Source organism: Canis lupus, chromosome 19 (assembly GCF_048164855.1).
Source record: "Canis lupus baileyi chromosome 19, mCanLup2.hap1, whole genome shotgun sequence".
In the NCBI taxonomy this organism is placed as follows: domain Eukaryota; kingdom Metazoa; phylum Chordata; class Mammalia; order Carnivora; family Canidae; genus Canis; species Canis lupus.
The window spans coordinates 9912917-9933578 of record NC_132856.1 but is presented as its reverse complement, the minus strand read 5'-3'; the positions used below and the strand labels follow the sequence as shown (position 1 = coordinate 9933578).

The window sequence follows — 20662 nt, the reverse complement described above, 5'->3', positions numbered from 1 at the left end:
AAAATAAAAAAAATAAAAAGGTGAACGTGCTGGAAGGCTAAGTGATATGGTCCGAGCAGATGGCAAAAAGACGCCATCCGTAGAGATTAATTTCTCGCGCATTCCAAAAAGGGAAGGCGTGGGGGCTGGGGGGAGGGAACCGCCGCCGCCGCCGAGCACGGGCGCGAGCGCGTGCGCGTGCGCGAGCGCGTAACCACAGAGTCGGTCCTCCCGAGACAGAGAGGCCGGAAGTTGTCCTCGCGGAACCTCGCGGCTGTGAGGGTGGGTAGCTGAGGCGGCTAACGGGGTGTGCAGGCGGCCTGGCCCGGTAGTCCCGGCGGTGGGTCGGCGTGAGGGGTCCTGGGGTTCTGGGCGGGGATAATGGCATCTCGGGCAGGCCCGCGAGCGGCCGGTACCGACGGCAGCGACTTTCAGCACCGGGAGCGCGTCGCCATGCACTACCAGATGAGGTATGAAGCGAGGCGAGGAGCACGGAGGCCTGGGAAGCGGCACGGGCCCGGCCTCAGGGGCTCACCCCACCCCGCCCGGCCGCGCGCACCTCCTCCCGGGACGGCTCGGGGCCCGGCCCCCACTTCGGGAAGCCCCTTCGCTCCCATAAGCGCCGGATCGCCCTGTGCCCCGGGAGGGTCCGGTCCCTGCCCTCTAGGCTCCGGAGTCTTGCGGTGCTGGCCTCGCCGTGGGACCTCGGAAACCCGGGTTTTAGTTGGAATTCAGTTTCCTCATCTGTGAAGGGCAAAGCCATCCACTATTTAGGTTTTGGTGAAGAATTAGCGAGGTAGTAATTCGTGTAAGTCTGCCCAATACATGGTAGCTGTTGTATTTGGGGCAATGTAGACCATAAAGTCCAGCCTTTCCTTGCCTAAAATGAATTTTAGGAACGCTCCCGCGGGGATTTCTACATTCGTTTATTCATTCAACAAAAATTTATTGCGTTTCTATCCATCAGGCATCTGTGCTAGGCACCGAGGATATGAGAGTAAGCAAAAGCAGATCTGGTCTTTGTTTGCATGTTATACCTTCAATAAAAATGTTTTTTGTTTTCTTAAAAAAAAAAAAAAAAAAAAAAAAAAACAAGGAAGCTGGTCCCTGCCTTCATGGAGCATGAAGTCTCCAGGTGACTGACTTCTCACCACCACCACTCCAGGTGACTGACTTCACCACCACCACCACCACCGTTGCACATTTTCCATAGTGAATATTTTTTAAATAAAGATTTTGAAAAGAGATTTTCTTTTCTTAAATCCATCAAAATCTCCCAGAATGTTTTTCACATCTTTCTAGAGTTTTGTTTTGTTTCAAGATTTTATTTATTATTCATGAAAGACAAGAGAGAGGCAGTGACACAGGCAGAGGGAGAAGCAGTGACACAGGCAGAGGGAGAAGCAGGCTCCACGCTGGGAGCCCGACGTGGGACTCGATCCCGGGTCTCCAGGATCACACCCTGGGCTGAAGGAGGCGCTAAACCACTGAACCACCCAGGCTGCCCCTCTTTCCAGAGTTCTGAAGAATGACAAAGAAGCTCTTTGGACCTTCATTTCATTCTTATCATTAGACCCCTGCCTGAAAGGATATCACCACACAAGTGTTTTGGTGACTATCCAGAGCAGAAACTGCCCTCAGGGGTGTGAAGAGGATACATAGAGATCCCGAGAGAATTAGAATAATAAGAGAGATATGTGCTTGCTTTGGCTATAAAATCTGCTCTACTGGGGAAGTATGGGCAGCCTGAGTTGTTTTCCTTGCTGCCAGTATCTTTCCTGTAGGCTATATTCTTACAATGCAGTCAAAGTCCTCTCTAAACACAGCTCTGAGTTACTCTTTTGCTTTTAATCTGACTCCTAGTCTTTGCAACTTCATATCCTGCTATTCCCCTTCCCACTACAAAGTATTCCTGCCACACCACCTGCTTTCCTGGAACACAATGCTTATGTCTTTTTGCCTGCCTGCTATTACCTCTAATTGGAATCCCAGCTCGACCTACCCTTCAGAGCCTAGCTTAAATATCACTGTCCTCTAGATAGCCTCCAGACATCCCATCCTAAGCTGAACTGATTACTCCTTCCTGTGATATTATATATCTGACAACATCTATTTACCAGAGCTCTTCCAGTTCATTTTCTAATTATTTTTTCTTTTCTTTTTTTTTAAAGTAGACTTCCCATCCCCCATGTGGATCCCAATGTGGGGCTTAAACTCACAACCCTGAGATCAAGACCTGAGCTAAGATCAAGAGTGGGACACTTAACTGGCTGAGCCACCCAGATACCTCTTATTTTTTCTTTTGTTCCTTGTCCCTAAGCCTCCAGGCAGGGATTGTATCTTAATCATATTTGTATCCCAGTGTCCAATATAGTTGCCTGGCATATAGTTGGTGTTAGAAAATTTTGAATGAAAGGTACTTCTTCCTCTGCTCTGCCCCACAGTGTGACTCTCAAGTATGAAATCAAGAAGCTGATCTACGTGCATCTGGTCATATGGCTGCTCCTGGTTGCCAAGATGAGCGTGGGACACCTGAGGCTATTGTCGCATGATCAGGTGGCCATGCCCTATCAGTGGGAATACCCGTATCTGCTGAGCATTGTGCCCTCTCTCTTGGGCCTCCTCTCCTTCCCTCGAAACAACATTAGCTACCTCGTGCTCTCCATGATCAGCATGGGGCTCTTTTCCATAGCTCCCCTCATTTATGGCAGCATGGAGATGTTCCCTGCTGCACAGCAGCTCTACCGCCATGGAAAGGCTTACCGCTTCCTCTTTGGTTTTTCTGCCGTCTCTGTCATGTACCTGGTGTTGGTGCTGGCAGTTCAAGTGCATGCCTGGCAGTTATACTACAGCAAGAAGCTCCTAGACTCTTGGTTCACCAGCACACAGGAGAAGAAGCGTAAATGAAGCCTGCCTGATGGACTCTTCTGTGGGGTGAAGCCTGGGCCTCCCACCGAAAAGAGTGAGAAGGTAGAGGAGCTGTTGTGAAATTGTTGGTGATTTTGGCAGCTAGTGCAAACTAGGCCCACATTCTGGAAAGCCCCTCCTATTGACATCAGCTGAAGTGGCAAAACTGTATTTAATTTATTCCTGGTTGGCTGGAACTGGGTGATCAACAACTATAAAACAAACTTCAGCTGGTTGAACTTAAGGCCCTTCAGGGTTTTTCTTTAAGACTGAGCGTCATCCTTGCCTCTTGGTCATTCTCTCCACTTTTGTCCATTACCCCTTAGGCATCAAGACCGAAGGAGATAGGGAATAAATCAAATTCTACTTTAATCTGTAGGTGGTGGGGCAGGAAACATTTGGGAGGCTCCCCCTGCAGTCTGTTGTCTCCACTGCAAAGCATTTTATTTAAAAAGAACTTCAATAAAGTTACAACTGCCTTCTCCACCCTGTGCCTTGTGTTGGGATTTGATAAATTGTGAAAGGTATGTTGCTTGAGTGGCCTTAGACATAAAGAGGCAGAAGTTTCCCAAGAAACCTGGAAGTAGCAGTAGAGATGTGAACTGGGCGTAAGGAACCTTAGTCATAGTAGCAGCCCTGCTGCTGATTGACAGAAACTAGCATGGGCCATAGATTTTAATCTCTCTACCTGTAAAATGGCCCATCCTCATCCTGCTTGGATTATGGGCTCTTCTTTTGGTAAGATATTCATGTTTATTATTCAGTGTTAACAGGTTGTCATTTATATGTCTAGTAATATATTAATGGTATCCAAAAGAATTTTAAAGTATCCCTGCATGTAATCTGGGTGAAATATGATATACATGTGAAACAACTAATAAACATGCCATCTAATGATATGGAGCATTTTTAACTTTAAAAATGGAAGTGGGAAAGAGATCTGTGAACTAAAGGCCCTCTTCACGCCTAAAAGTCTGACACAGTAAATATTGCAGGAAAGATGTGTGTCCCTTTGATCTTGTCCTCTTGACTTTATAGTCTCTGGATGGTTTCTGGATCTCTTAATTGCAGACTTCTACCCTCTCAAGGGTTCTAGTCCTTTTTCCCCCAGTACTTTTATTCTATAAACATTAGGCCTATACTCAGTCATTCTTAGATCTGGCAGTAGTTATACTGCAAAACTTCTTCCTCTGCATGTCCTGTCATCTCAAACTCTGTGTGTCCCAAATTTAACTCCTTGTTTTCTACCTTATACCCATATTTCCTGTATCCCTGTGTGCAACTGAGTATAACAAAAGCACAGCTCAGGGCACCTGGATGGCTTATTGGTTGAACATCTGCCTTTGGCTGAGGTCATGATCCCGGTCGTGATCCTGCATCAGGCTCCCCACAGGGAGCCTGCTTCTCCCTCTGCCTATGTCTCTGCCTCTCTCTGTGTGTCTCTCATGAATAAATAAATTTTAAAAAGCACAGCTCTAGATCATCAAGTCTCTACTATGTGCCATTGTTTTTTGAATAAAATACCTTAATCTCTTTCAGACATTTGTGAGGTATGATTTCAGTGCACTTGCATTATCTTGCATTATCTCCCAATACTCTCACAGTCTTTCTCAGTCAGTAGAACCTCATGAATTCCCATATTGCTTTCATGTTTTCCCAGTTTGCTTAAAAATTTCCCTTTTATACCTTTATATGCCTTTATTACTTATCCTTCAAGATTCAGTTTACATGGTAATTTGGGAGCCTTCTGGTTGCTTCAATTCAAAGTGTAAGAGTTCTTTCTTTGAAATTGGGTAGCAGTTTTATTTTACCTCTTATTGACAGAAGTATTTGTTTACATGTATTTTCCTTACCCCTTGCTCAGTACCTGATACATGGTGTGCCCTTTATTGAATAAAGTAACTTGTCCTACTGTAAACTGAAGACGGGATGTATTGCACAGAGGGAAGAATTAGACTGAGGCAGGGGTAGAATTTGGAGAACAAAGGAAAGCAGATGGAAATGTGTGGGTAATGGAATTATGTCCACCAGGCACAAATTGCTAATTTTCAAAGAATTGGGATGAAAAAAATTTTTAAGTTAAACTTTTTTTGTTTGATTATTGGAGTGATACTTCAGTCTTAGAGTGCTTTCAAAGACCCACTATGGAAATTACTGTCAATGCAAAAAAAAAAAGCCAGTTGATTTACTTTAGGTTTCTACTTGTTGGGTTATTGGGATTCTGCTTTTCCAATCATTTTTTTCCTACCTCATGGTTGTAGTATTCCCTGAAGCAAACAAGAGTTTTGAAAGAGATCTTGATTTAGTGGGAAGACCATTGTATTTGGATGGTGGAAGATGGGTTCGAGTACCAGCACGCCTAATTGAATGGCTAAGATCAACACTGCCTATTTCACAGGACTGTTTTGAAGATCAAATAAGATAAAGTATTATGAAAGTGTTTCGTGAACTATGTAACACTTTATAAATGTGTGGAAAGGTTCTTCCCTAGTGTTTGCAGATCTCAACTATAGGCATTGGAGGGACCCTTAGAGAACACCTAGTGCATGAGAAAGGCAGTGTGGCATAGTGGAATGAATTTTAGCTTCTAAAATTAGATTGACTTAGGTTGGAATTATGCCTTTTGCCTTGAGCAAGATACTTGAATCTCTGATTTGATTTGACAAAAGGGGATCATCCTAGCTACCATCGTAGCTACCAGGATTGTGAAGATTAATTAAAATAATGTATATGAATAGTACATAGCAATACTATTAAATACCAAAGCAGTACTTAGTAAATACCCAAAATCCCTTTTCTTGACAAGCATTGCTAACCTCCCCCTTTCAGACTGGGAGTCCCTATCTCTTCTCTTGGGCATAATCTCTTGCCTTGGAACTCTGGAGGTTGATCCCTTCTGGGAGAGCAGAAGTAAGGAAGGAACACTCTTCCACTCTTGGTTTGCACTGGTCTGGTCTAACATGTTGGCCCCACCTGCCTAAGTTCCCCTAACAAGAGCCCCAGTTGCCCCAAGGGACTTTAGGAATCAGCCATGACAGAAAGAGGCTGGAGTTGCTGCATGATCTGACCAGAGTCCATGTAAGGGTAAGGCTCAAGAAACAGCTGTCTAAGGCCCCCACAGCGTGCTCTCTATCTGAGCATGTGCAGGGGCCTGCCAAGACTTCCTGAGTTCCTGGCTTGGTCCCCAAGTAAAGGTTATTAGAGCTAGAGCATGAAGTCTGGGTCAGCTCATTCAGACACAAACCGCACGTTAAGACAGGCTTCGGCCATCTTCCAAGAAGACAGGGCTCTGTGCTGCAGTTGACTTTTACTCCACCTAGCCATCTTCTATTCCAGCCACAGTTACACCTTCCTTGTTGACTCTTCCCCAATAATCCCTATTCATCTGGAAGTCTGACCATTAACTCACTATCATAAGACCTACTTTTCCTATGTTCTTTCTAACTATTCCAAATTCTCCCTTCGCATTGTTAACCCTACCAACTACGTTGCACTGCTAAGTCGAGTAATTCTGTGGTCTCTAGGACCCAGAAACCCTTCACCCTCCCACAGATTTCCCCAAGTTGTGTGTCCTGGCCAAAAGACGCAGTGGTGAGTCCCAGCTCTCCATCTCTGTGTTTGGACAAGTTACTTAATCTGCCTAGGGTTTTCCAGTCTGTAGAATGGTTTTAAAAGACTGTCCCCCCCCAAAAAAAAAGACTGTTCCCCCCCCCCCCAAAAAAAAAGACTGACCTCAAAATGAGATAATGTGGGCAAAGCACACAGGCCTAGAGTCTGATAGTAAGAGTTTAGCAAATCTTAAACTGATTCCCTACTCTTTCCCAGTACCTGAGTTCTCCTGCAGTGCTTTTTACCCTAAATAATTTTTTAGGTCCCATAATCAATAGGCAAGCCAGCAGGACAGTAAATAAAACACAGACCTTCTTTTCTTTCTTCTTTCCCCCTTTCTTCCTCATCTTTTTTCCTTTTCCTTTTCTATGCTCTCATTTTTATTCCCTTTCCATTCTTTATTTCTTTTGTATGTGTGAATATGGGCCCTGTTCTGTCTTTTCTGTTTCTCCTACCATACGTTAGCCAGGGTCAGGGAGCAGTTAAGGATATATTTTCACTGTGACAGATCAGAAGATACAAAGAGGTCGAAAAAGAGAAGTATGTGAGAATGGAACCAAGTTTCTCGCTTTATGCCCTCAGCATTGGAAAATGCATTATTAATGTAGATCTAAACTACTGTGGATTAGGTAAAGATTGAGGGGGAAGACCCCCTAACCTGTCCTTAGTATGGCCAGACCTTTTTCTTCCTTGGTAACTTACCGATCTATTTTTGCAGTGATAGGCTCCAAGGCCAAAAAACAGACCTGTGCCAGGCAAACCTTTTTCCCAGGAAGAGGGTAATGAGACAGGGGGAAGAGAGACCGTAGGCTGGTAGAAATGAATTGTGAGAGGTTGGCAGATTTGGAGCTCCCTGGATAGAGACCTTGATGAAATCACTCTTCTTCCTTATTTATCTCTTTATAAAAATGAATAATTCTCACTTTCTCATAAGTTGATTAAATGGATCAAATATGAAAGTGCTTGTCAAATGTGAAGCAGATAAACTGTTGCTTAGATAAAATGTATCATTACTTGCAGTTATTCAACTACAAAGCACCCATTTGTTGACATCCACTGCTAGGCATTGGAGAACATAAAGAATAGGAAAGGGTCCTTATCTTCTAAGGAACTTAAAAGCCAGAGGGTATTTTTAGGATAATGAGTACAATGGGTCTTCAGACAGTGGACCTGAAGACTTAGGAACTAGAATTGGCTTGAAGAAGGCTAGGGTCAGACTACTGAAAGGGGCAGAGGGACAATAACAATATCAAGATGACTTAACCCCGTAGGTGTGCCCTGAACTTGTTTTCTATGTGTGTCACCAAGGTAAGGACTGAGCAGTTCAAGTGCTCCATGAGCAGGAGGAAGCTGTGGGATGATGGGGAGGGTCCCCACAAAGCCTGGAGCCTCGTCAGCATCGGAAACCACAGGAAACCAGGTCAGTGCGTGGGGCCTGCTCCCACAGCTCCAGGGCTCAGCTGTGTGCTCTGGGGCTTTCTGAGCAGCCGGTACTGATTAGAGGATTCTTGAAGTTGGAGGCCCCTTTGGCATGGAGCCTTTTACCCAGAAGAGCTGGGTGGAGAGAAAAGGCTGGGCTATAGTCTTGAGGGTCAGCCAGGTGGGGAACAGGAGGCATATGGGAGCATGTGAGGTCTATGTGCATCCTACAGGGACTTTTTGTCGTTCTGCTCAACTCTAAATGGTGCCTCAGGGACACAAAGGGAAGTGTGTCCCTTATGGTCACAGCTGTCTCCAGACCCCATTGCAGAACAGTGCTTAGTAGTTCTGTTAATTCTCTAAGTGAGGGGATGAGACCCATCTCCAAGGAAGCTCTAAGTCCAAGAGCATTAGTGGGCGGGTCAGATGTACTGGGTGTTGGCAGGAGTAGGAGGGGTTAGGAAGTGGGGACAGCCTCCATTCCCCTAACTGGCCTCTTTCCTGTTATTTCTCTGCCTGAGCTGTAGCCCCTGGCCCTCCAGGTGGGAGCGGCAGGGTTTTCTTGGGGAGAGGGAGCTCTGTCCCTCCGCTAGGAGAAGAAGGAATGTGGCTTGGCTGGCTGGTTAGGATCTAGGATCTAGGAGGAGCTTTGGGGCAGGGCGGGGCAGGGACAGGCAGAGGCGACGACTCCTGCTCCCTGTGCTCCCCGCTGCTGCTCAGCAAGGCTCTGCTGCCCACCTTCAGGCTGTGCAGCCATGTCCTGGGCACTCTGACCCCACGGAAGCCCATGGGGAGCCCCAGACTGGCAGCCCAGTGCCTCCCTCTTCTCCTGCTGTTTATTGGCCTCTCTGCCTCCGCCAAGATTGGCCGCTCCTACCTGCCCCGCTGGAGCACCCACTGTCTGCTGGCCTCCCACATGGTAAGGTAATGCTGCTGTTGCCCAGTGGGGACACTTGCCTGCCAAGCTGGTGAAGCTCCCCACTCCTCTGCCTGTCCTCTCATGTCTTCCAAGGCCCTGTGCCCTGGTGCAGTCCCCGTATGTCCTCTATATGGTCTTGGAGGGGTAGCAAAGGTTCTGGTGTGCTGAGCGCCTGGATGGGGTAGAGCTGGGAAAAAGAAGAGCCACAATGGATGAGCTATTAGCTTATGGGCCTTGGAATTAGATGATTTGAGGCAAGGACCACAGGGAGAATGTCCCCCATATAGGAATCTCTACTAATAATTCTTTCCTTTCTTGCCCCTACTGGGCCCTGTGCCTTCAGGAAGACACTCTCACTGGTGAGTCTCATTCCGTGCCCTACTTCTCTTTTGTGTCCCTTGTTCCAGACCCCTGGTGAACTTTCCATTCTAATTTTTGGTTCTCGACTTGGGAAGGAGCATATCAAGGAAAAAACATGGGGTTTAGAATCAGGACAAGCCTGGATTTGCATTGTAGTTCCTCCACATACTCCACAGTGGCTTCAGGCAGTGCACTTAGCCCCTCAGACTCCCTGTTTCTGAGGGGTAGAGCAGCATAGTGAACAGGATTGTACTGTGAAATCTGTTGCCCCTGAGGGGCAGGGGGGAATTAAAGGAGAGACAGGATAACCTCTAGGCATTCCCCCTTAACAGGTCCCTCCCTCTTGTCAGTGATACAACCATGATCCTTCACATCTTAGGGTCCCTTTCTGGTTTGCAAATCCTTTTCCCACATGCTATCTTACTTGATCTTGACAACAGTCCTACTTTATGAATGAGGAAGCTGAGGCTTTGATAGGTCAGTCATTTGCCCAGAGCCACACATCTCAGTCTCAAGTACAACTTGTCTGAGGCAGGAGGGACTTCCTTGGATTCTACCATTTGATTTTCTTTTCCTCTTTCCCAGGAAGGTCTGCCTGTATTCCTTGCCATACCCAGTTGGCCCTTCCTGTGTCCCTAAAGCCTTGGTGTGTTCAGCTCTGGCTCTGCCCCTATTATTTGTGCCTGCATCTGGTGTCAGATTCTTCAGGTATGAGAAACAGCCCTTTGGGCTATTCTCAATGGAGATGTGCATTAGGGGTGTTTTGGGGGTCCCCAGGCTGAGGAAGGTGGGACTTACCCTCCTAGAACAGATGTCTCTCCTGTTGTCAACCTCAACAGAGACAGGTCATCCTCAAATAGGAGACCACGACTGATATTCATGGGTTCAGCCGTATCATTTTGTGAAGGTGTTTCTCCTTTCTACTGGCACCAATGCTTGAGATCAAATTGTTTTAGTTCTGTGAGTTTACTATTATTACCTTCTCTTTGCGAAGTAAGGTCTTTCTTATTCAACTCTATATTTTCATTGCCTAGTTCAGTGCCGGCACATACAAATTCCCAAACACTGCTTAAGAATCAGCAGTTTCTAATTTTTCACTGTTGTAAATAATGCTACAATGGACATTTTTTAAAAAAGATTTTATGTATTTATTAGAGACAGAGAGAGAGGTAGACACAGGCAGAGGGAGAAGCAGGCTCCATGCAGGGAGCCTGACGTGGGACTTGATCCTGGGTCTCCAGGATCACGCCCTGGGCTGAAGGCGCCACTAAACCTCTAAGCCACCTGGGCTGCCCAACAATGGACATTTTTGCCTTTTTCTCTACCTAAGGAATTAGTCCTTTTTTGACTGTATCATAACTTTCAGGACTAAAGAAGCTTGATACCATTACCCTCCATGATATGAAATGACTTACTGTCTAACATCAGACCACATTTCCAGATAGGGGAGGGGCAGTGAAGGCCTGGATAGTAAATTGTTAACTATGTCCTTTCCTGCACAGGCCTCCGGGGGGGTTGGTTCTACCTCCTGGTGCAGAAATACAAAAAGTCACATAAGTTCCGGTTCTGTAGGAGACACAAGATGCCAGCATATGCTCAGGTACTCCCCTTGCCAGTTCCAGCTCTGCCCTATGCCTCCCAGCCCTTTCCTTTTTGGCCTCCCATTTTGTTCTCTAGCCCTAGGAAAGACAGAAAGCATGGCGATGAAGTAAAAACTATTCTGTCCACTACACAGTTAGGGACACCGAGGCCTAAAGATTGAGTGACTTCCTGGGGTGCCCCAGGTTCCAGAAGCAGGAATAGAAGCCTAATTCCTGGCCTAAGGCCACCCATGTTCTCTGCCCACAGAGGAAGCTGATGAGTAGCTGTTGTCTGTCTGAGAAGGGTCATCACATTGCTGTCCCCTCCCCAGACATCTCTCACAAGGGGCTGCGCTCTAAAAGGACCCAACCTGCAGATCCAAAGGCAGTGGAAGATCTCCCCAGACCCAGCTCACAAAGGCATGAAGGTAGGCATGGGGTATGACCAGAGATGGGTGCAGCCAAGTAATAGTGCCTGCGCATAGGCCAAGAGACAAGGCTACCAGGTCCTCGTCCTCTCCAGGGCCCGAGTTCTCCTTTGATCTGCTGTCTGAGGCACGGGCTATTCAAGTGACCATTCCTCCAGGACCTGAGGTCAGCGTGCGCCTTTGTCACCAGTGGGTACTGGAATGTGAAGAGCTGAGCAGTCCCTTTGACACCCAGGTATGGAGTGTCATCTCCCTTTAAAAAGCCAGATCACACAGCTCTGGAGCATAAAGGTCCTCACTGTTGTATCTGTGGGGAGACCAAGGCCCGGAGAGGGACAGGCATTGTCTGAGACCTCCATACAGATCTGAAGTGCCTAGCATTAAACCTTCTCTGGATAAGACAGAAAATGCAGGAGTCTTTGTCACCTGGGAGGAGGGGATGGGAAAAGGCAGGCAGAGACTTGGAGCAACCATGAATGCCTAGCAGAGAAATGAATACAGTGTATATCCCCGGAGAGAAGAGCCTCTAGCGAGATTCAGGTTGCATTAAGAAGCCTTTTCAGTTCCCCCAAGAAGCAGTCACATCTGTCTGGGTCCCCTTCCATCTCCCTCCTTTCGCTGTTCCCCCTTGGAAAATGTGATGTCGTCCCCCATTCACTCAGCCCAGGCCTAATACCTCCACTTCAACCTCCAGATGCCCTGGTATGTAGCTGATACCATCTACAGGGACCGAGGCTGTATCTCTGTGTCCCTTGGCTCTCTTCATTTATTATTTTTTTAATATTTTATTTATTTATTCATGAGAGACCCAGAGCGAGAGAGGCAGAGACACAGGCAGAGGGAGAAGCAGGTTCCACGCAGGGAGCCTGACGCGGGACTCAATCCTGGGTCTCCAGGATCACACCCCAGGCCGAAGGCGGCACTAAACCACTGAGCCACCCAGGGATTCCCCGGCTCTCTTCATTTCTAAGATGAAGATCACTGTGGTGCTAGCATTTAATTAATCAAATTAATGCTTCTAGCATCTAGCATCCTCCCTGGCATACAGTATGGGCTCCATAAATGTAGGATCCTTCCCCTATTTCTTCCCCCTCCCCACTCCATATATTGAGATAGCTAGAGCAAATAGACTACAGATCAGGGACACCTTCCACCTCAAAGGAAATTCCTCAGTGAAAGAAATAAATCTAAGAGGAAGAATAGGATGTGCTTGCCAAGGTCCCAGCTTCCTACTGCCCTGGTCCAGGGTGCCTAAGCTCTTTCTCAGGCATTTCTTCTCTCCTTTTGCTGCTTCGTCAACAGAAAATTGTGTCTGGGGGCCATGCTGTAGACCTGCCTTATGAATTTCTTCTGCCCTGTCTGTGCATAGAGGTGAGCAGAACAAAAGGTCTGGGTTTTCCATGGCTCCACTTCTAGGTCTCCCAGAGGCACAGCTGGTCAACCATATGTCCAAGTAAGTCAGGTCTTAGAAAGACAGGGTGTTGATGAGAGGCTTGGGCAGACTGCTGCCAGCTGGACTTTAAGCCACATGTCGGGTCAGAGAGGGAAGTGTCCTGCTGAACATGAGCTATTTTGGGGGGCAATTCCAACCTCAGTCCTATCCTAAACCCAGCTTCCCTAGGTTCAGACTGACCTCAACCCACAGAGACAGAGTATGCAGTTACCTTCACTGTGTGTTCTGAGGAGTCATGGTGGGGGCACATGTGACCCCTACAAGGTTCCATACGGCTCCAAAAGTCTTGTCCGCATGAGCCCTCCATGGCACTCCTTTTCTTACAAAGCATGAAGGCTTCTTTGGACTAGACCAAAAATGCAGGGGTCTTTGTCAGCTGGGTAGGAGATAAAAGGGAAGGGGCAGACAGACACATGGGGCAACCCTGGGGGTTGGGGCAGTCCAGAGGGAGGGGTCCATACAGGGCATGCCTTGGGGATCACTGAGAGTGGAAGCCAGGAAAGCTAAAAGCAGACAAATGTGGACCTCCCCTCTCCAGGGAGAAGAGGACTCATCCTCACATTTACTGAGCTTGCTCCTGTACTCGGGTCACTCACCACCTACCCTTGCCTAAACCCTGTACTGCTTCTTCTCCTCAGTGCCCTGCCGGTTCAGGCAGCTTACATCAGGGCCAGGCCAAGCCAGAATGAGTTTCAGGTCTGAGTGATAGAGGAAAAGCCTTTCCTATGACCCTCCCTGACTGTTCCCCTGTCCCCTCAGGCATCCTACCTGCAAGAGGACACTGTGAGGCGCAAAAAATGTCCCTTCCAGAACTGGCCTGAAGCCTGTAAGTGCTGCACATATGCATTCTTGTGCAATCACTGCCTCTCTGTTTCTCTCTCTCACACACACACACACACACACACACACACACACACACACTTCACACCTATGTTGTGGAGGAAGCCTCCAAAAGGTATGCAGGCACTTCCCTGGAGTTGGTGGGGGAGAAAGAAGGACTACCATATCTACCAATCAGCCTGCCAATAAATCAGAGTATTGAACATTGTACTAGGTTTGAAATATGAGACCCAGGAGGTAGTGTCCTAAGAGGACGGGTGAGGAGTCCTGCAGTCACCTCCCACTAATTCTTCTCTAAACCTGATAGTCGCCCTGCCTTACTTGCCAACTGTTAATGAGGCTTGTATTCAATCTTATATGTGAAAGTGGCTGATGATGTCCAAAATACCATATTCATGTGATTATCCCAAGTTAAAGAGATGGCAGCCCAAAACAATAAAAGACTAGCACAAAGCAGCCTACAGTCTAGGGTACCATTATAACTAAGAACTAGGCTGTAGGCCATGAACTCAGGAAAGGGAGAAGCCCATGAAGGCTGTCTGATAGGAGGTCTCTCATGGGAGGTGACACCTGAGGTGGGCTCAGAAAATGGGCAGTGTCTCAAAAGGAGATGAGGGGAGGCTGGGACATTCCTGGTTCTGAGAGGAACCTAAGCAAAGATATGCAGGTATTGAGTTTGGGGAGCAACCTGAGAGCTGGCCAGAGTGGAGGCACAGGAAGAAGATGAGACAGCTAAGTAGGAAAGGTCTTAAAAGGTAGGGAGAAGTCCTCCTCATTTATTGGGTACCTAGACATGCCAGCAACTGGGCTGAGCACCTTTACAAAGTCATCCTTTGCTGCCCCAGGGGATAAGGATGCAAAATGAGGTGGAGGACAACCCCGGGCCCAGGCCTCCCTAGCCCTCACTCTGCCTCTGCCTGTCGCCTGCCCAGATGGCTCGGACTTCTGGAAGTCAGTGCACTTTACTGACTACAGCCAGCATAGTCAGATGGTCATGGCCCTAACACTCCGCTGCCCCCTGAAGCTGCAGGCCTCCCTCTGCCAGAGGCAGAACTGGCACACCTTCTGTGAAGATCTCCCCAATGCTACGGCGCAAGAGGCAGAGGGGGTGAGAGCGGCCTCCCCAGAGCTTGAGTGGGCAAGGCTGGTGTCCAGGGCCCTGCTCCCTAACTGCCTTTTCTTACCACAGTGGTATGTTTTGGAAGGAGTAGACCTGCACCCCCAGCTCTGCTTCAAGGTACAAGCATGTGTGACAGTGGATGGGTAGGGGTATGGATGGTACCTGGAACTGGCTGACTTGCCATTCTTGGATTTCTCAGTTCTCTTTTAGAAATAGCAGCCATGTTGAATGCCCCCACCGGACTGGTGAGCCAACAAGTGACCCTGGCTAGGGCCCCCTTCCACCATTTAACCCTTCCTCAACTGTGACAAGCCACACTCTAGCCCTGTTCCAACTTCTTTGTCAACCACAGCCCAGCTCCTACCACCTTCCGCAAACAGAGTGTCTCCCATCATACCCTTTCCCACCCTGGCAGCTCCATCCTGGAATGTGAGCATGGATACCCAGGCCCAGCAGCTGGTCCTTCACTTCTCCTCAAGAATTCATGCCACCTTCAGTGCTGCCTGGAGCCACCCAAGCTTGGGCCAGGACGGTTTTGTGCCCCCTGTTTACAGCATCAGCCAGGTATGGCCCAGCCAGGGCTTTCCTCTTCTCCTCCCCCATGGTCTTGTTGCTCAGAGCATAGCAAGTGTAGGCAAGCAAATCTCTAATTTATATCATCTGGTTATTTATTTACTTGATCAGCCTTTGTTCAATTGGTTTCTCTGCCAGTCTGTGGGGTCTTCAATGGAGCAGCTTCTAATCCTTTTAGTTTCTGAATTTACAGAGGACGAGATAAACAGAGGCAAGAGACTGGGCATCCCACCTCCAGCTGTCCTCTGACCCTCTCAACCTGATGCCACATTTTATACCAATGCTATCTCTTGAACCCAGCTGTCCTCTCCCTCTGTGTTTCTGTTTGTCTCCACAAGGTACTTGGCAGACGTTCCCTGACTATCTTGGGAGGCAGAGCCCCGGAAGCTGAAGTGCTCTTTGCAGAATATTGTTAACTACTGACAGATTTAATTTTATTATGTCAACTAAGAACAGTTTGACTAACAGACTCTTCTATGTATCTGATATACTAACTACAATCAAATATATCTATCAAACCACAGCACCAATCTGACTAAGCATGACTAGCTCTTTCAAATTCTTTCTTAAACCTTCACTGGTAGCTTGCTTATTTGTTTTGCCTTCTATGAGGGCTTCCAAGCAGATGGGGGTAGCAAATGTTTAAGAATGTTTAAGATTTGGGGATCCCTGGGTGGCTCAGTGGTTTAGCGCCTGCCTTCAGCCGAGGGTGTGATCCTGGAGACCTGGGATCGAGTCCCACGTCGGGCTCCCTGTGTGGAGCCTGCTTCTCCCTCTGCCTGTGTCTCTGCCTCTCTGTCTCTCTGTCTCTCATGAATAAATAAATAAAATATTTTTTAAAAAAGAATGTTTAAGATTTAACACCAAGCCATGCTTAAGATTTAAGACAAAGTGACATGGGATAACCTAAAATTGAGAGCTAAATCCATGGACTCATTTGTTTCTGGGAGCTAGAAGACCACCTTCATTGAGTTCAGCCATGATTTGAAAGTCACTGAGTTAGCATTTGCTGACAGCTGGCTGGAGAATGGGGTCTAGAACAGGGGTGGTATAGGGGTTGGAGGTAGAGGGTGTTTCTGAAGGATGGAGACCCAGGTCAACTTCCTAACCAGTACCCAGAGCGTAGGGTGGAGCCATATCCTGCCTATATACAGACGGCAGTCAATTCTGCCCAATTTAGCATGCATTTACTGAATCCCTACTCTGTGCCTACTTTGTTTTAGGCCCTGGAAGATACACGAAAAGAATATAACATAGTCTCTGCCCCTAAGGTGTCCCCAGCGTGATAAAAGCTACTACTACTAAAAGAATACACCCTGTACTGTGTATGATAAAGAGTGTTAACATGCATATTCCCATGTGATGCTCTCCATAACCCAGTAAAATAGAGACTATTGTCCTTATATACAAATGAAGAAACTGACAGTCATGGAGGGAGGTAACCTATCTCCACACAAAGAACACACAGCGAGGAATCACAAAGGCATAGTTAAGCCTGCCTTTTTTTTTTTTTTAAAGATTTTTATTTATTTATTCATGAGACACAGAGAGAGAGAGAGGGAGGCACAGACACAGAGGGAGAAGCAGGCTCCATGCAAGGAACCCTATATGAGACTCCATCCCAGGTTTCCAGGACCACACCCTGGGCTGAAGGCGGCGCTAAACCTCTGAGCCACCCGGGCTGCCCTAAGCCAGACTTTTTGAACTATAGTTTGACTTCACAACTTAGGTTCTTTCCAGTGGATAAGCCATCCGTTCAGATATGCAGGGCAGGGAAGGAAGGCAGGTTATAGTTAAGCTCCTTGGTTTATGAGCTGCCAGAGGACAGAGACAATGTTTGTGTCTTCTTTCCTCAGAGCTTGACACAATGTAGACACCCAGAGCATGTTTGTTGATGAATGCCTGATTGCCTGATTAATACGTATCTGTGCAGCGGTTTATTTTTTTAAATTTATTTTTAAAGATTTTATTTATTCATGAGAGAGAGAGAGAAAGAGAGAGAGAGGCACAGACACAGGCAGAGGCAGACGGAGAAGCAGGCTCCACGCAGGGAGCCCGATGCGGGATTCCATCCCGGGTCTCCAGGATCATACCCTGGGCTGAAGGCAGGCACTAAACCGCTGAGCCACCCAGGCTGCCCCTATTTTTTATGTTTAAAAATATTTTATTTATTTATTCATCAGAGACACGGAGAGAAAGGCAGAGACAGACGCAGAGGGAGAAGCAGGCTCCATGCAGAGAGCCTGATGTGGGACTTGATCCCAGGACCATGGGATCCCACCCTGAGCTGAAGGCAGATGCTCAACTGCTGAGTCACCCAGGCGTCCCTATATAGCAGTTTAGATCTGGGATTGATCACTGGGATGCTTGAGAATAAAGCAAGGGGAAGACTTCTTTCTTGTCAGCAGTGGCACTTGGCCTTAAGTCTGGGTAGGATTTGGGTGGGGGGTGGGTAGAAAGGAAGAAGAGTGTGGGCAGATTCAGACTGGACAGAGTCTGATTAGACTCTCTGGGGACAATCATTCTGCTCTTTGTTCACACAGACTCAGGGCTCAAGCCCAGTGACACTAGATCTCATCATTCCCTTCCTGAAGCCAGGGAGCTGTGTCCTGGTAAGGAATCCTGCCCTCACTCTGTACACATTCCTCTAGCATCTACTCTACAGGTGGACACACGGGGCAAATCTAGTCTGCAAAAATGTTTGGTTTGGCCAGCATGGTGTTTAAAATTGGAGAGTTGCTACCATTTAAATATTGAAGAGTCATATTTTTAAAAGCTGATTTGCTGATTTCTGGCTTCTCCTGAAAAAAAAAAAAAAAAAAGTATCGGAAAACCTGGTATTCTATGTCCACATTTAGGCATGGTGACAACAGGCTTGGGCTCAGTGGCATCTGATTACTTCATTCAGGGCCTGTGTTCTCCTGGTCCTCATAGATACCTTGGCTTTAGTTTTTGAGTTTGCCCCTCTTGACCTATTGTGTGGCACAGCAGGAGCTGGACCAAACACAAACCTTGTGCTGGAGAAATTTCCTACCTAGGGTGATTCCCCTTCTCTACCCCCATTCAACATCCCCTGGGAGGAGGGGCTACCCTGGCTTACAAGGATGGGGGTTCTGTGCCCTCAGGTGTGGAGGTCAGATGTTCAGTTTTCCTGGAAGCACCTCTTATGTCCGGATGGTGAGTTCTTGGGTGAGGAAGGGTGGGGTAAGAAGGAGTTTGGGCAATGAAGAGCCTGGCTTGGCCTCACCCTGCTTGCCTCAGTCTCTCATAGACACCTGGGGCTCTTGATCCTGGCAATCCTGGCCCTCGCCACCCTATTGGGCATTGTTCTAGCCCTCACCCGCCGGCGCCCACTGTCAGGTACGCTCATTCTGGGGTAAACTGAGTATTCAGGTCCGCACAGTGCCTAGGCTAGTTGCCCCCCACCCTTCCCCTGCCTGGGCTCCCTTCTGGCAGAGCCATGTCCGTGCTGCTCTGTGGAGCTCTGTGCTCCCCAAGGTGGTGAGCTTCAGGCCCCCTAGTGGTCAGGAATGGTTAAGGCAGCGCCAACGTCCCTCTGTGCAGATGGTTCACTGTTTTAGTGCTCTCTGGGATGAGACCAGTGGGGCGGAAATCCAGCCCGCGCTGCTCTTGCCAAACCTAGCGCCCTAGACCTGGCCCCTTCCGGACGCTTTTATCTAATTAACCCAAAGCCATCCTATAGGCTAAAGCTGTCTTGGGTACCCACCCCCAGTGCAGATAAGGAGTCAGGTGGGACACCGGATGAATTAGCCCCAAGGCTCGGGGATGGGGCTGGGCGGAGGTTGAGGGTGAAGTAGGGGAGGGGAAGTCCTGGGCTCCCCCTCAGCCCCCTACCTTGTTCATCTGCTGCTCCCGCCCCCAGGCCCTGGCGGAGCGCGGCCCGTGTTGCTCCTGCACGCGGCGGACTCGGAGGCGCAGCGGCTCCTGGTGGGAGCGCTGGCTGAACTGCTGCGGGCAGCTCTGGGCGGCGGGCGCGACGTGATCGTGGACCTGTGGGAGGGGACGCGCGTGGCGCGCGTGGGCCCCCTGCCGTGGCTGTGGGCGGCGCGGGCGCGCGTGGCGCAGGAGCAAGGCACCGTGCTGCTTCTGTGGAGCAGTGCGGGCCCCAGTCCAGCGCGGGGCCCGGATCCCCGCTCCGCGCCCCTGCGCGCCCTGCTCCGCGCCGCCCCGCGCCCCCTGCTGCTGCTCGCTTACTTTAGTCGCCTCTGTGCCAAGGGCGACATTCCGCAGCCACTGCGCGCCCTGCCGCGCTACCGCCTGCTGCGCGACCTGCCACGCCTGCTGCGGGCGCTGGACGCGCAGCCTTCCACGGAAGCCACCGGCCGAGGCCGCCTCGGGGATCGGCAGTGCCTGCGGGGTCGCCTGGAGCTGTGCCACCGGCTGGAACGAGAGGCCGCCAAATTGTGCCCACCGAGGCTGAGCAGAGACAGGCGTAGGGGTACTGGTTGGAATCCCTGAAGGAGCCTTCTACCCTAGAATCCTTGGGGTGCCTCCTCAGGACTACTGGCCCCAAATCCTTAGGCTTTGGCTGCTAGCCTGAAAGCAGAGCACCTCCCTCGCTGTCCTAGCCCTTCCTTACGCGTCCGGCTTCTTCCTCATGCCTACCCTTTCAGAACCAGCAGGGAGAGTTTCTGTTTACTGAGGGCTCCACTGACTCGAGTCCTGTTGGGGATAGGGGAAATCTTCCCACTTCTTTTCTTCAAAATTCCAGAAAGAGCAGTCTGCACATGCTCCAGTCCAGGCTTGAGAGGTATGGAGCAGAGGTAGAGGAGGCAGGAGAGGTGGAAATTCTGAGTGAGGGATGACTCCAGGGGGGTGGGAGAAAACCCCTTTCTGTGGCAGGGATACTGTTTTCCCATACTGCAGCTGTGCCCAGAGGAGGGAAGGAGGGAGGGAGCCTGACCCAGGGAAAGGGGTTTTGGTCTTGGGTCGCCAGGGCCAGGGCCGACATGGTAGAAACCAAGATCAAGAAAAATGAATAAAGGCAAATGTAATGGATAAGCCAAGAGACACAATGTGCTTCTCTGGTAGACCCAGGATACTGAGTTGGAAGAGGGGTCCACACAGCCCTGCCTGGGTGTTGTTATGCATTTGGGCCTGGGTTTGCAGGCCCAAATCTTTCATGTCCACATCCACAGCCACATCCTTCACATTCTCAGAAGCAATGCCTCTGAAAAGGCGAAGGAGGACCTGGAAAACTTGATCCTCACTGTGAACAGGTTCAGAAAGGTCCATGTGTCATGCAGCCAGCCCAGGACAACAGCACGAACGGGGCCTCTGCCTGGCTCTGGGTGCTGAGTTTCTTCCCTCCATACCACACTTGAGCAGAGGCCAGGAAGTGGTGAAAAGCCCACTTTCTGATGCCCTTTGTCTCTGCCTTTAGAGCTCCTGCCGCACAAAGGGTAACTGAGTCCCAGGGCAGATGTGTGAAGAGAGGGATGCACAGTATGAGGG

General features: G+C 48.9%; 2 protein-coding genes across 22 annotated transcripts; both read left to right on the top strand.

Moving 5' to 3' along the window:
* The first annotated feature begins 177 nt into the window (after nucleotides 1-177).
* On the top strand, nucleotides 178-3372 carry JAGN1 (jagunal homolog 1). Of its 3 annotated transcripts, none has more exons than XM_072785210.1 (2): nucleotides 178-261; nucleotides 2424-3372. In XM_072785210.1, the coding sequence occupies exon 2, from the start codon at nucleotides 2497-2499 to the stop codon at nucleotides 2884-2886; it is 390 nt and encodes a 129-aa protein (XP_072641311.1). In that variant the 5' UTR covers nucleotides 178-261; nucleotides 2424-2496; the 3' UTR covers nucleotides 2887-3372. The 3 variants fall into 3 exon arrangements, with proteins under 3 accessions (XP_072641311.1, XP_072641310.1, XP_072641312.1); XM_072785209.1 differs by lacking the exon at nucleotides 178-261 and adding an exon at nucleotides 309-449; XM_072785211.1 differs by lacking the exon at nucleotides 178-261 and adding an exon at nucleotides 1076-1144.
* On the top strand, nucleotides 219-20209 carry IL17RE (interleukin 17 receptor E). 19 transcript variants are annotated; one of them, XM_072785178.1, is made up of 18 exons: nucleotides 223-261; nucleotides 7804-7915; nucleotides 8635-8838; nucleotides 9177-9192; nucleotides 9779-9901; nucleotides 10696-10793; nucleotides 11042-11201; nucleotides 11297-11436; nucleotides 12504-12572; nucleotides 13414-13480; nucleotides 14427-14602; nucleotides 14684-14731; nucleotides 14814-14859; nucleotides 14967-15178; nucleotides 17731-17799; nucleotides 18313-18364; nucleotides 18449-18547; nucleotides 19071-20209. In XM_072785178.1, exons 2-18 carry the CDS (start codon nucleotides 7853-7855, stop codon nucleotides 19664-19666), a joined length of 2238 nt encoding a protein of 745 aa, XP_072641279.1. In that variant the 5' UTR covers nucleotides 223-261; nucleotides 7804-7852; the 3' UTR covers nucleotides 19667-20209. The 19 variants fall into 19 exon arrangements, with proteins under 19 accessions (XP_072641295.1, XP_072641289.1, XP_072641279.1 ...); XM_072785180.1 differs by lacking the exon at nucleotides 223-261 and adding an exon at nucleotides 314-449 and having other exon boundaries at nucleotides 8659-8838; XM_072785181.1 differs by lacking the exon at nucleotides 223-261 and adding an exon at nucleotides 314-449 and having other exon boundaries at nucleotides 15030-15178.
* The last annotated feature ends 453 nt before the right edge of the window (nucleotides 20210-20662 follow it).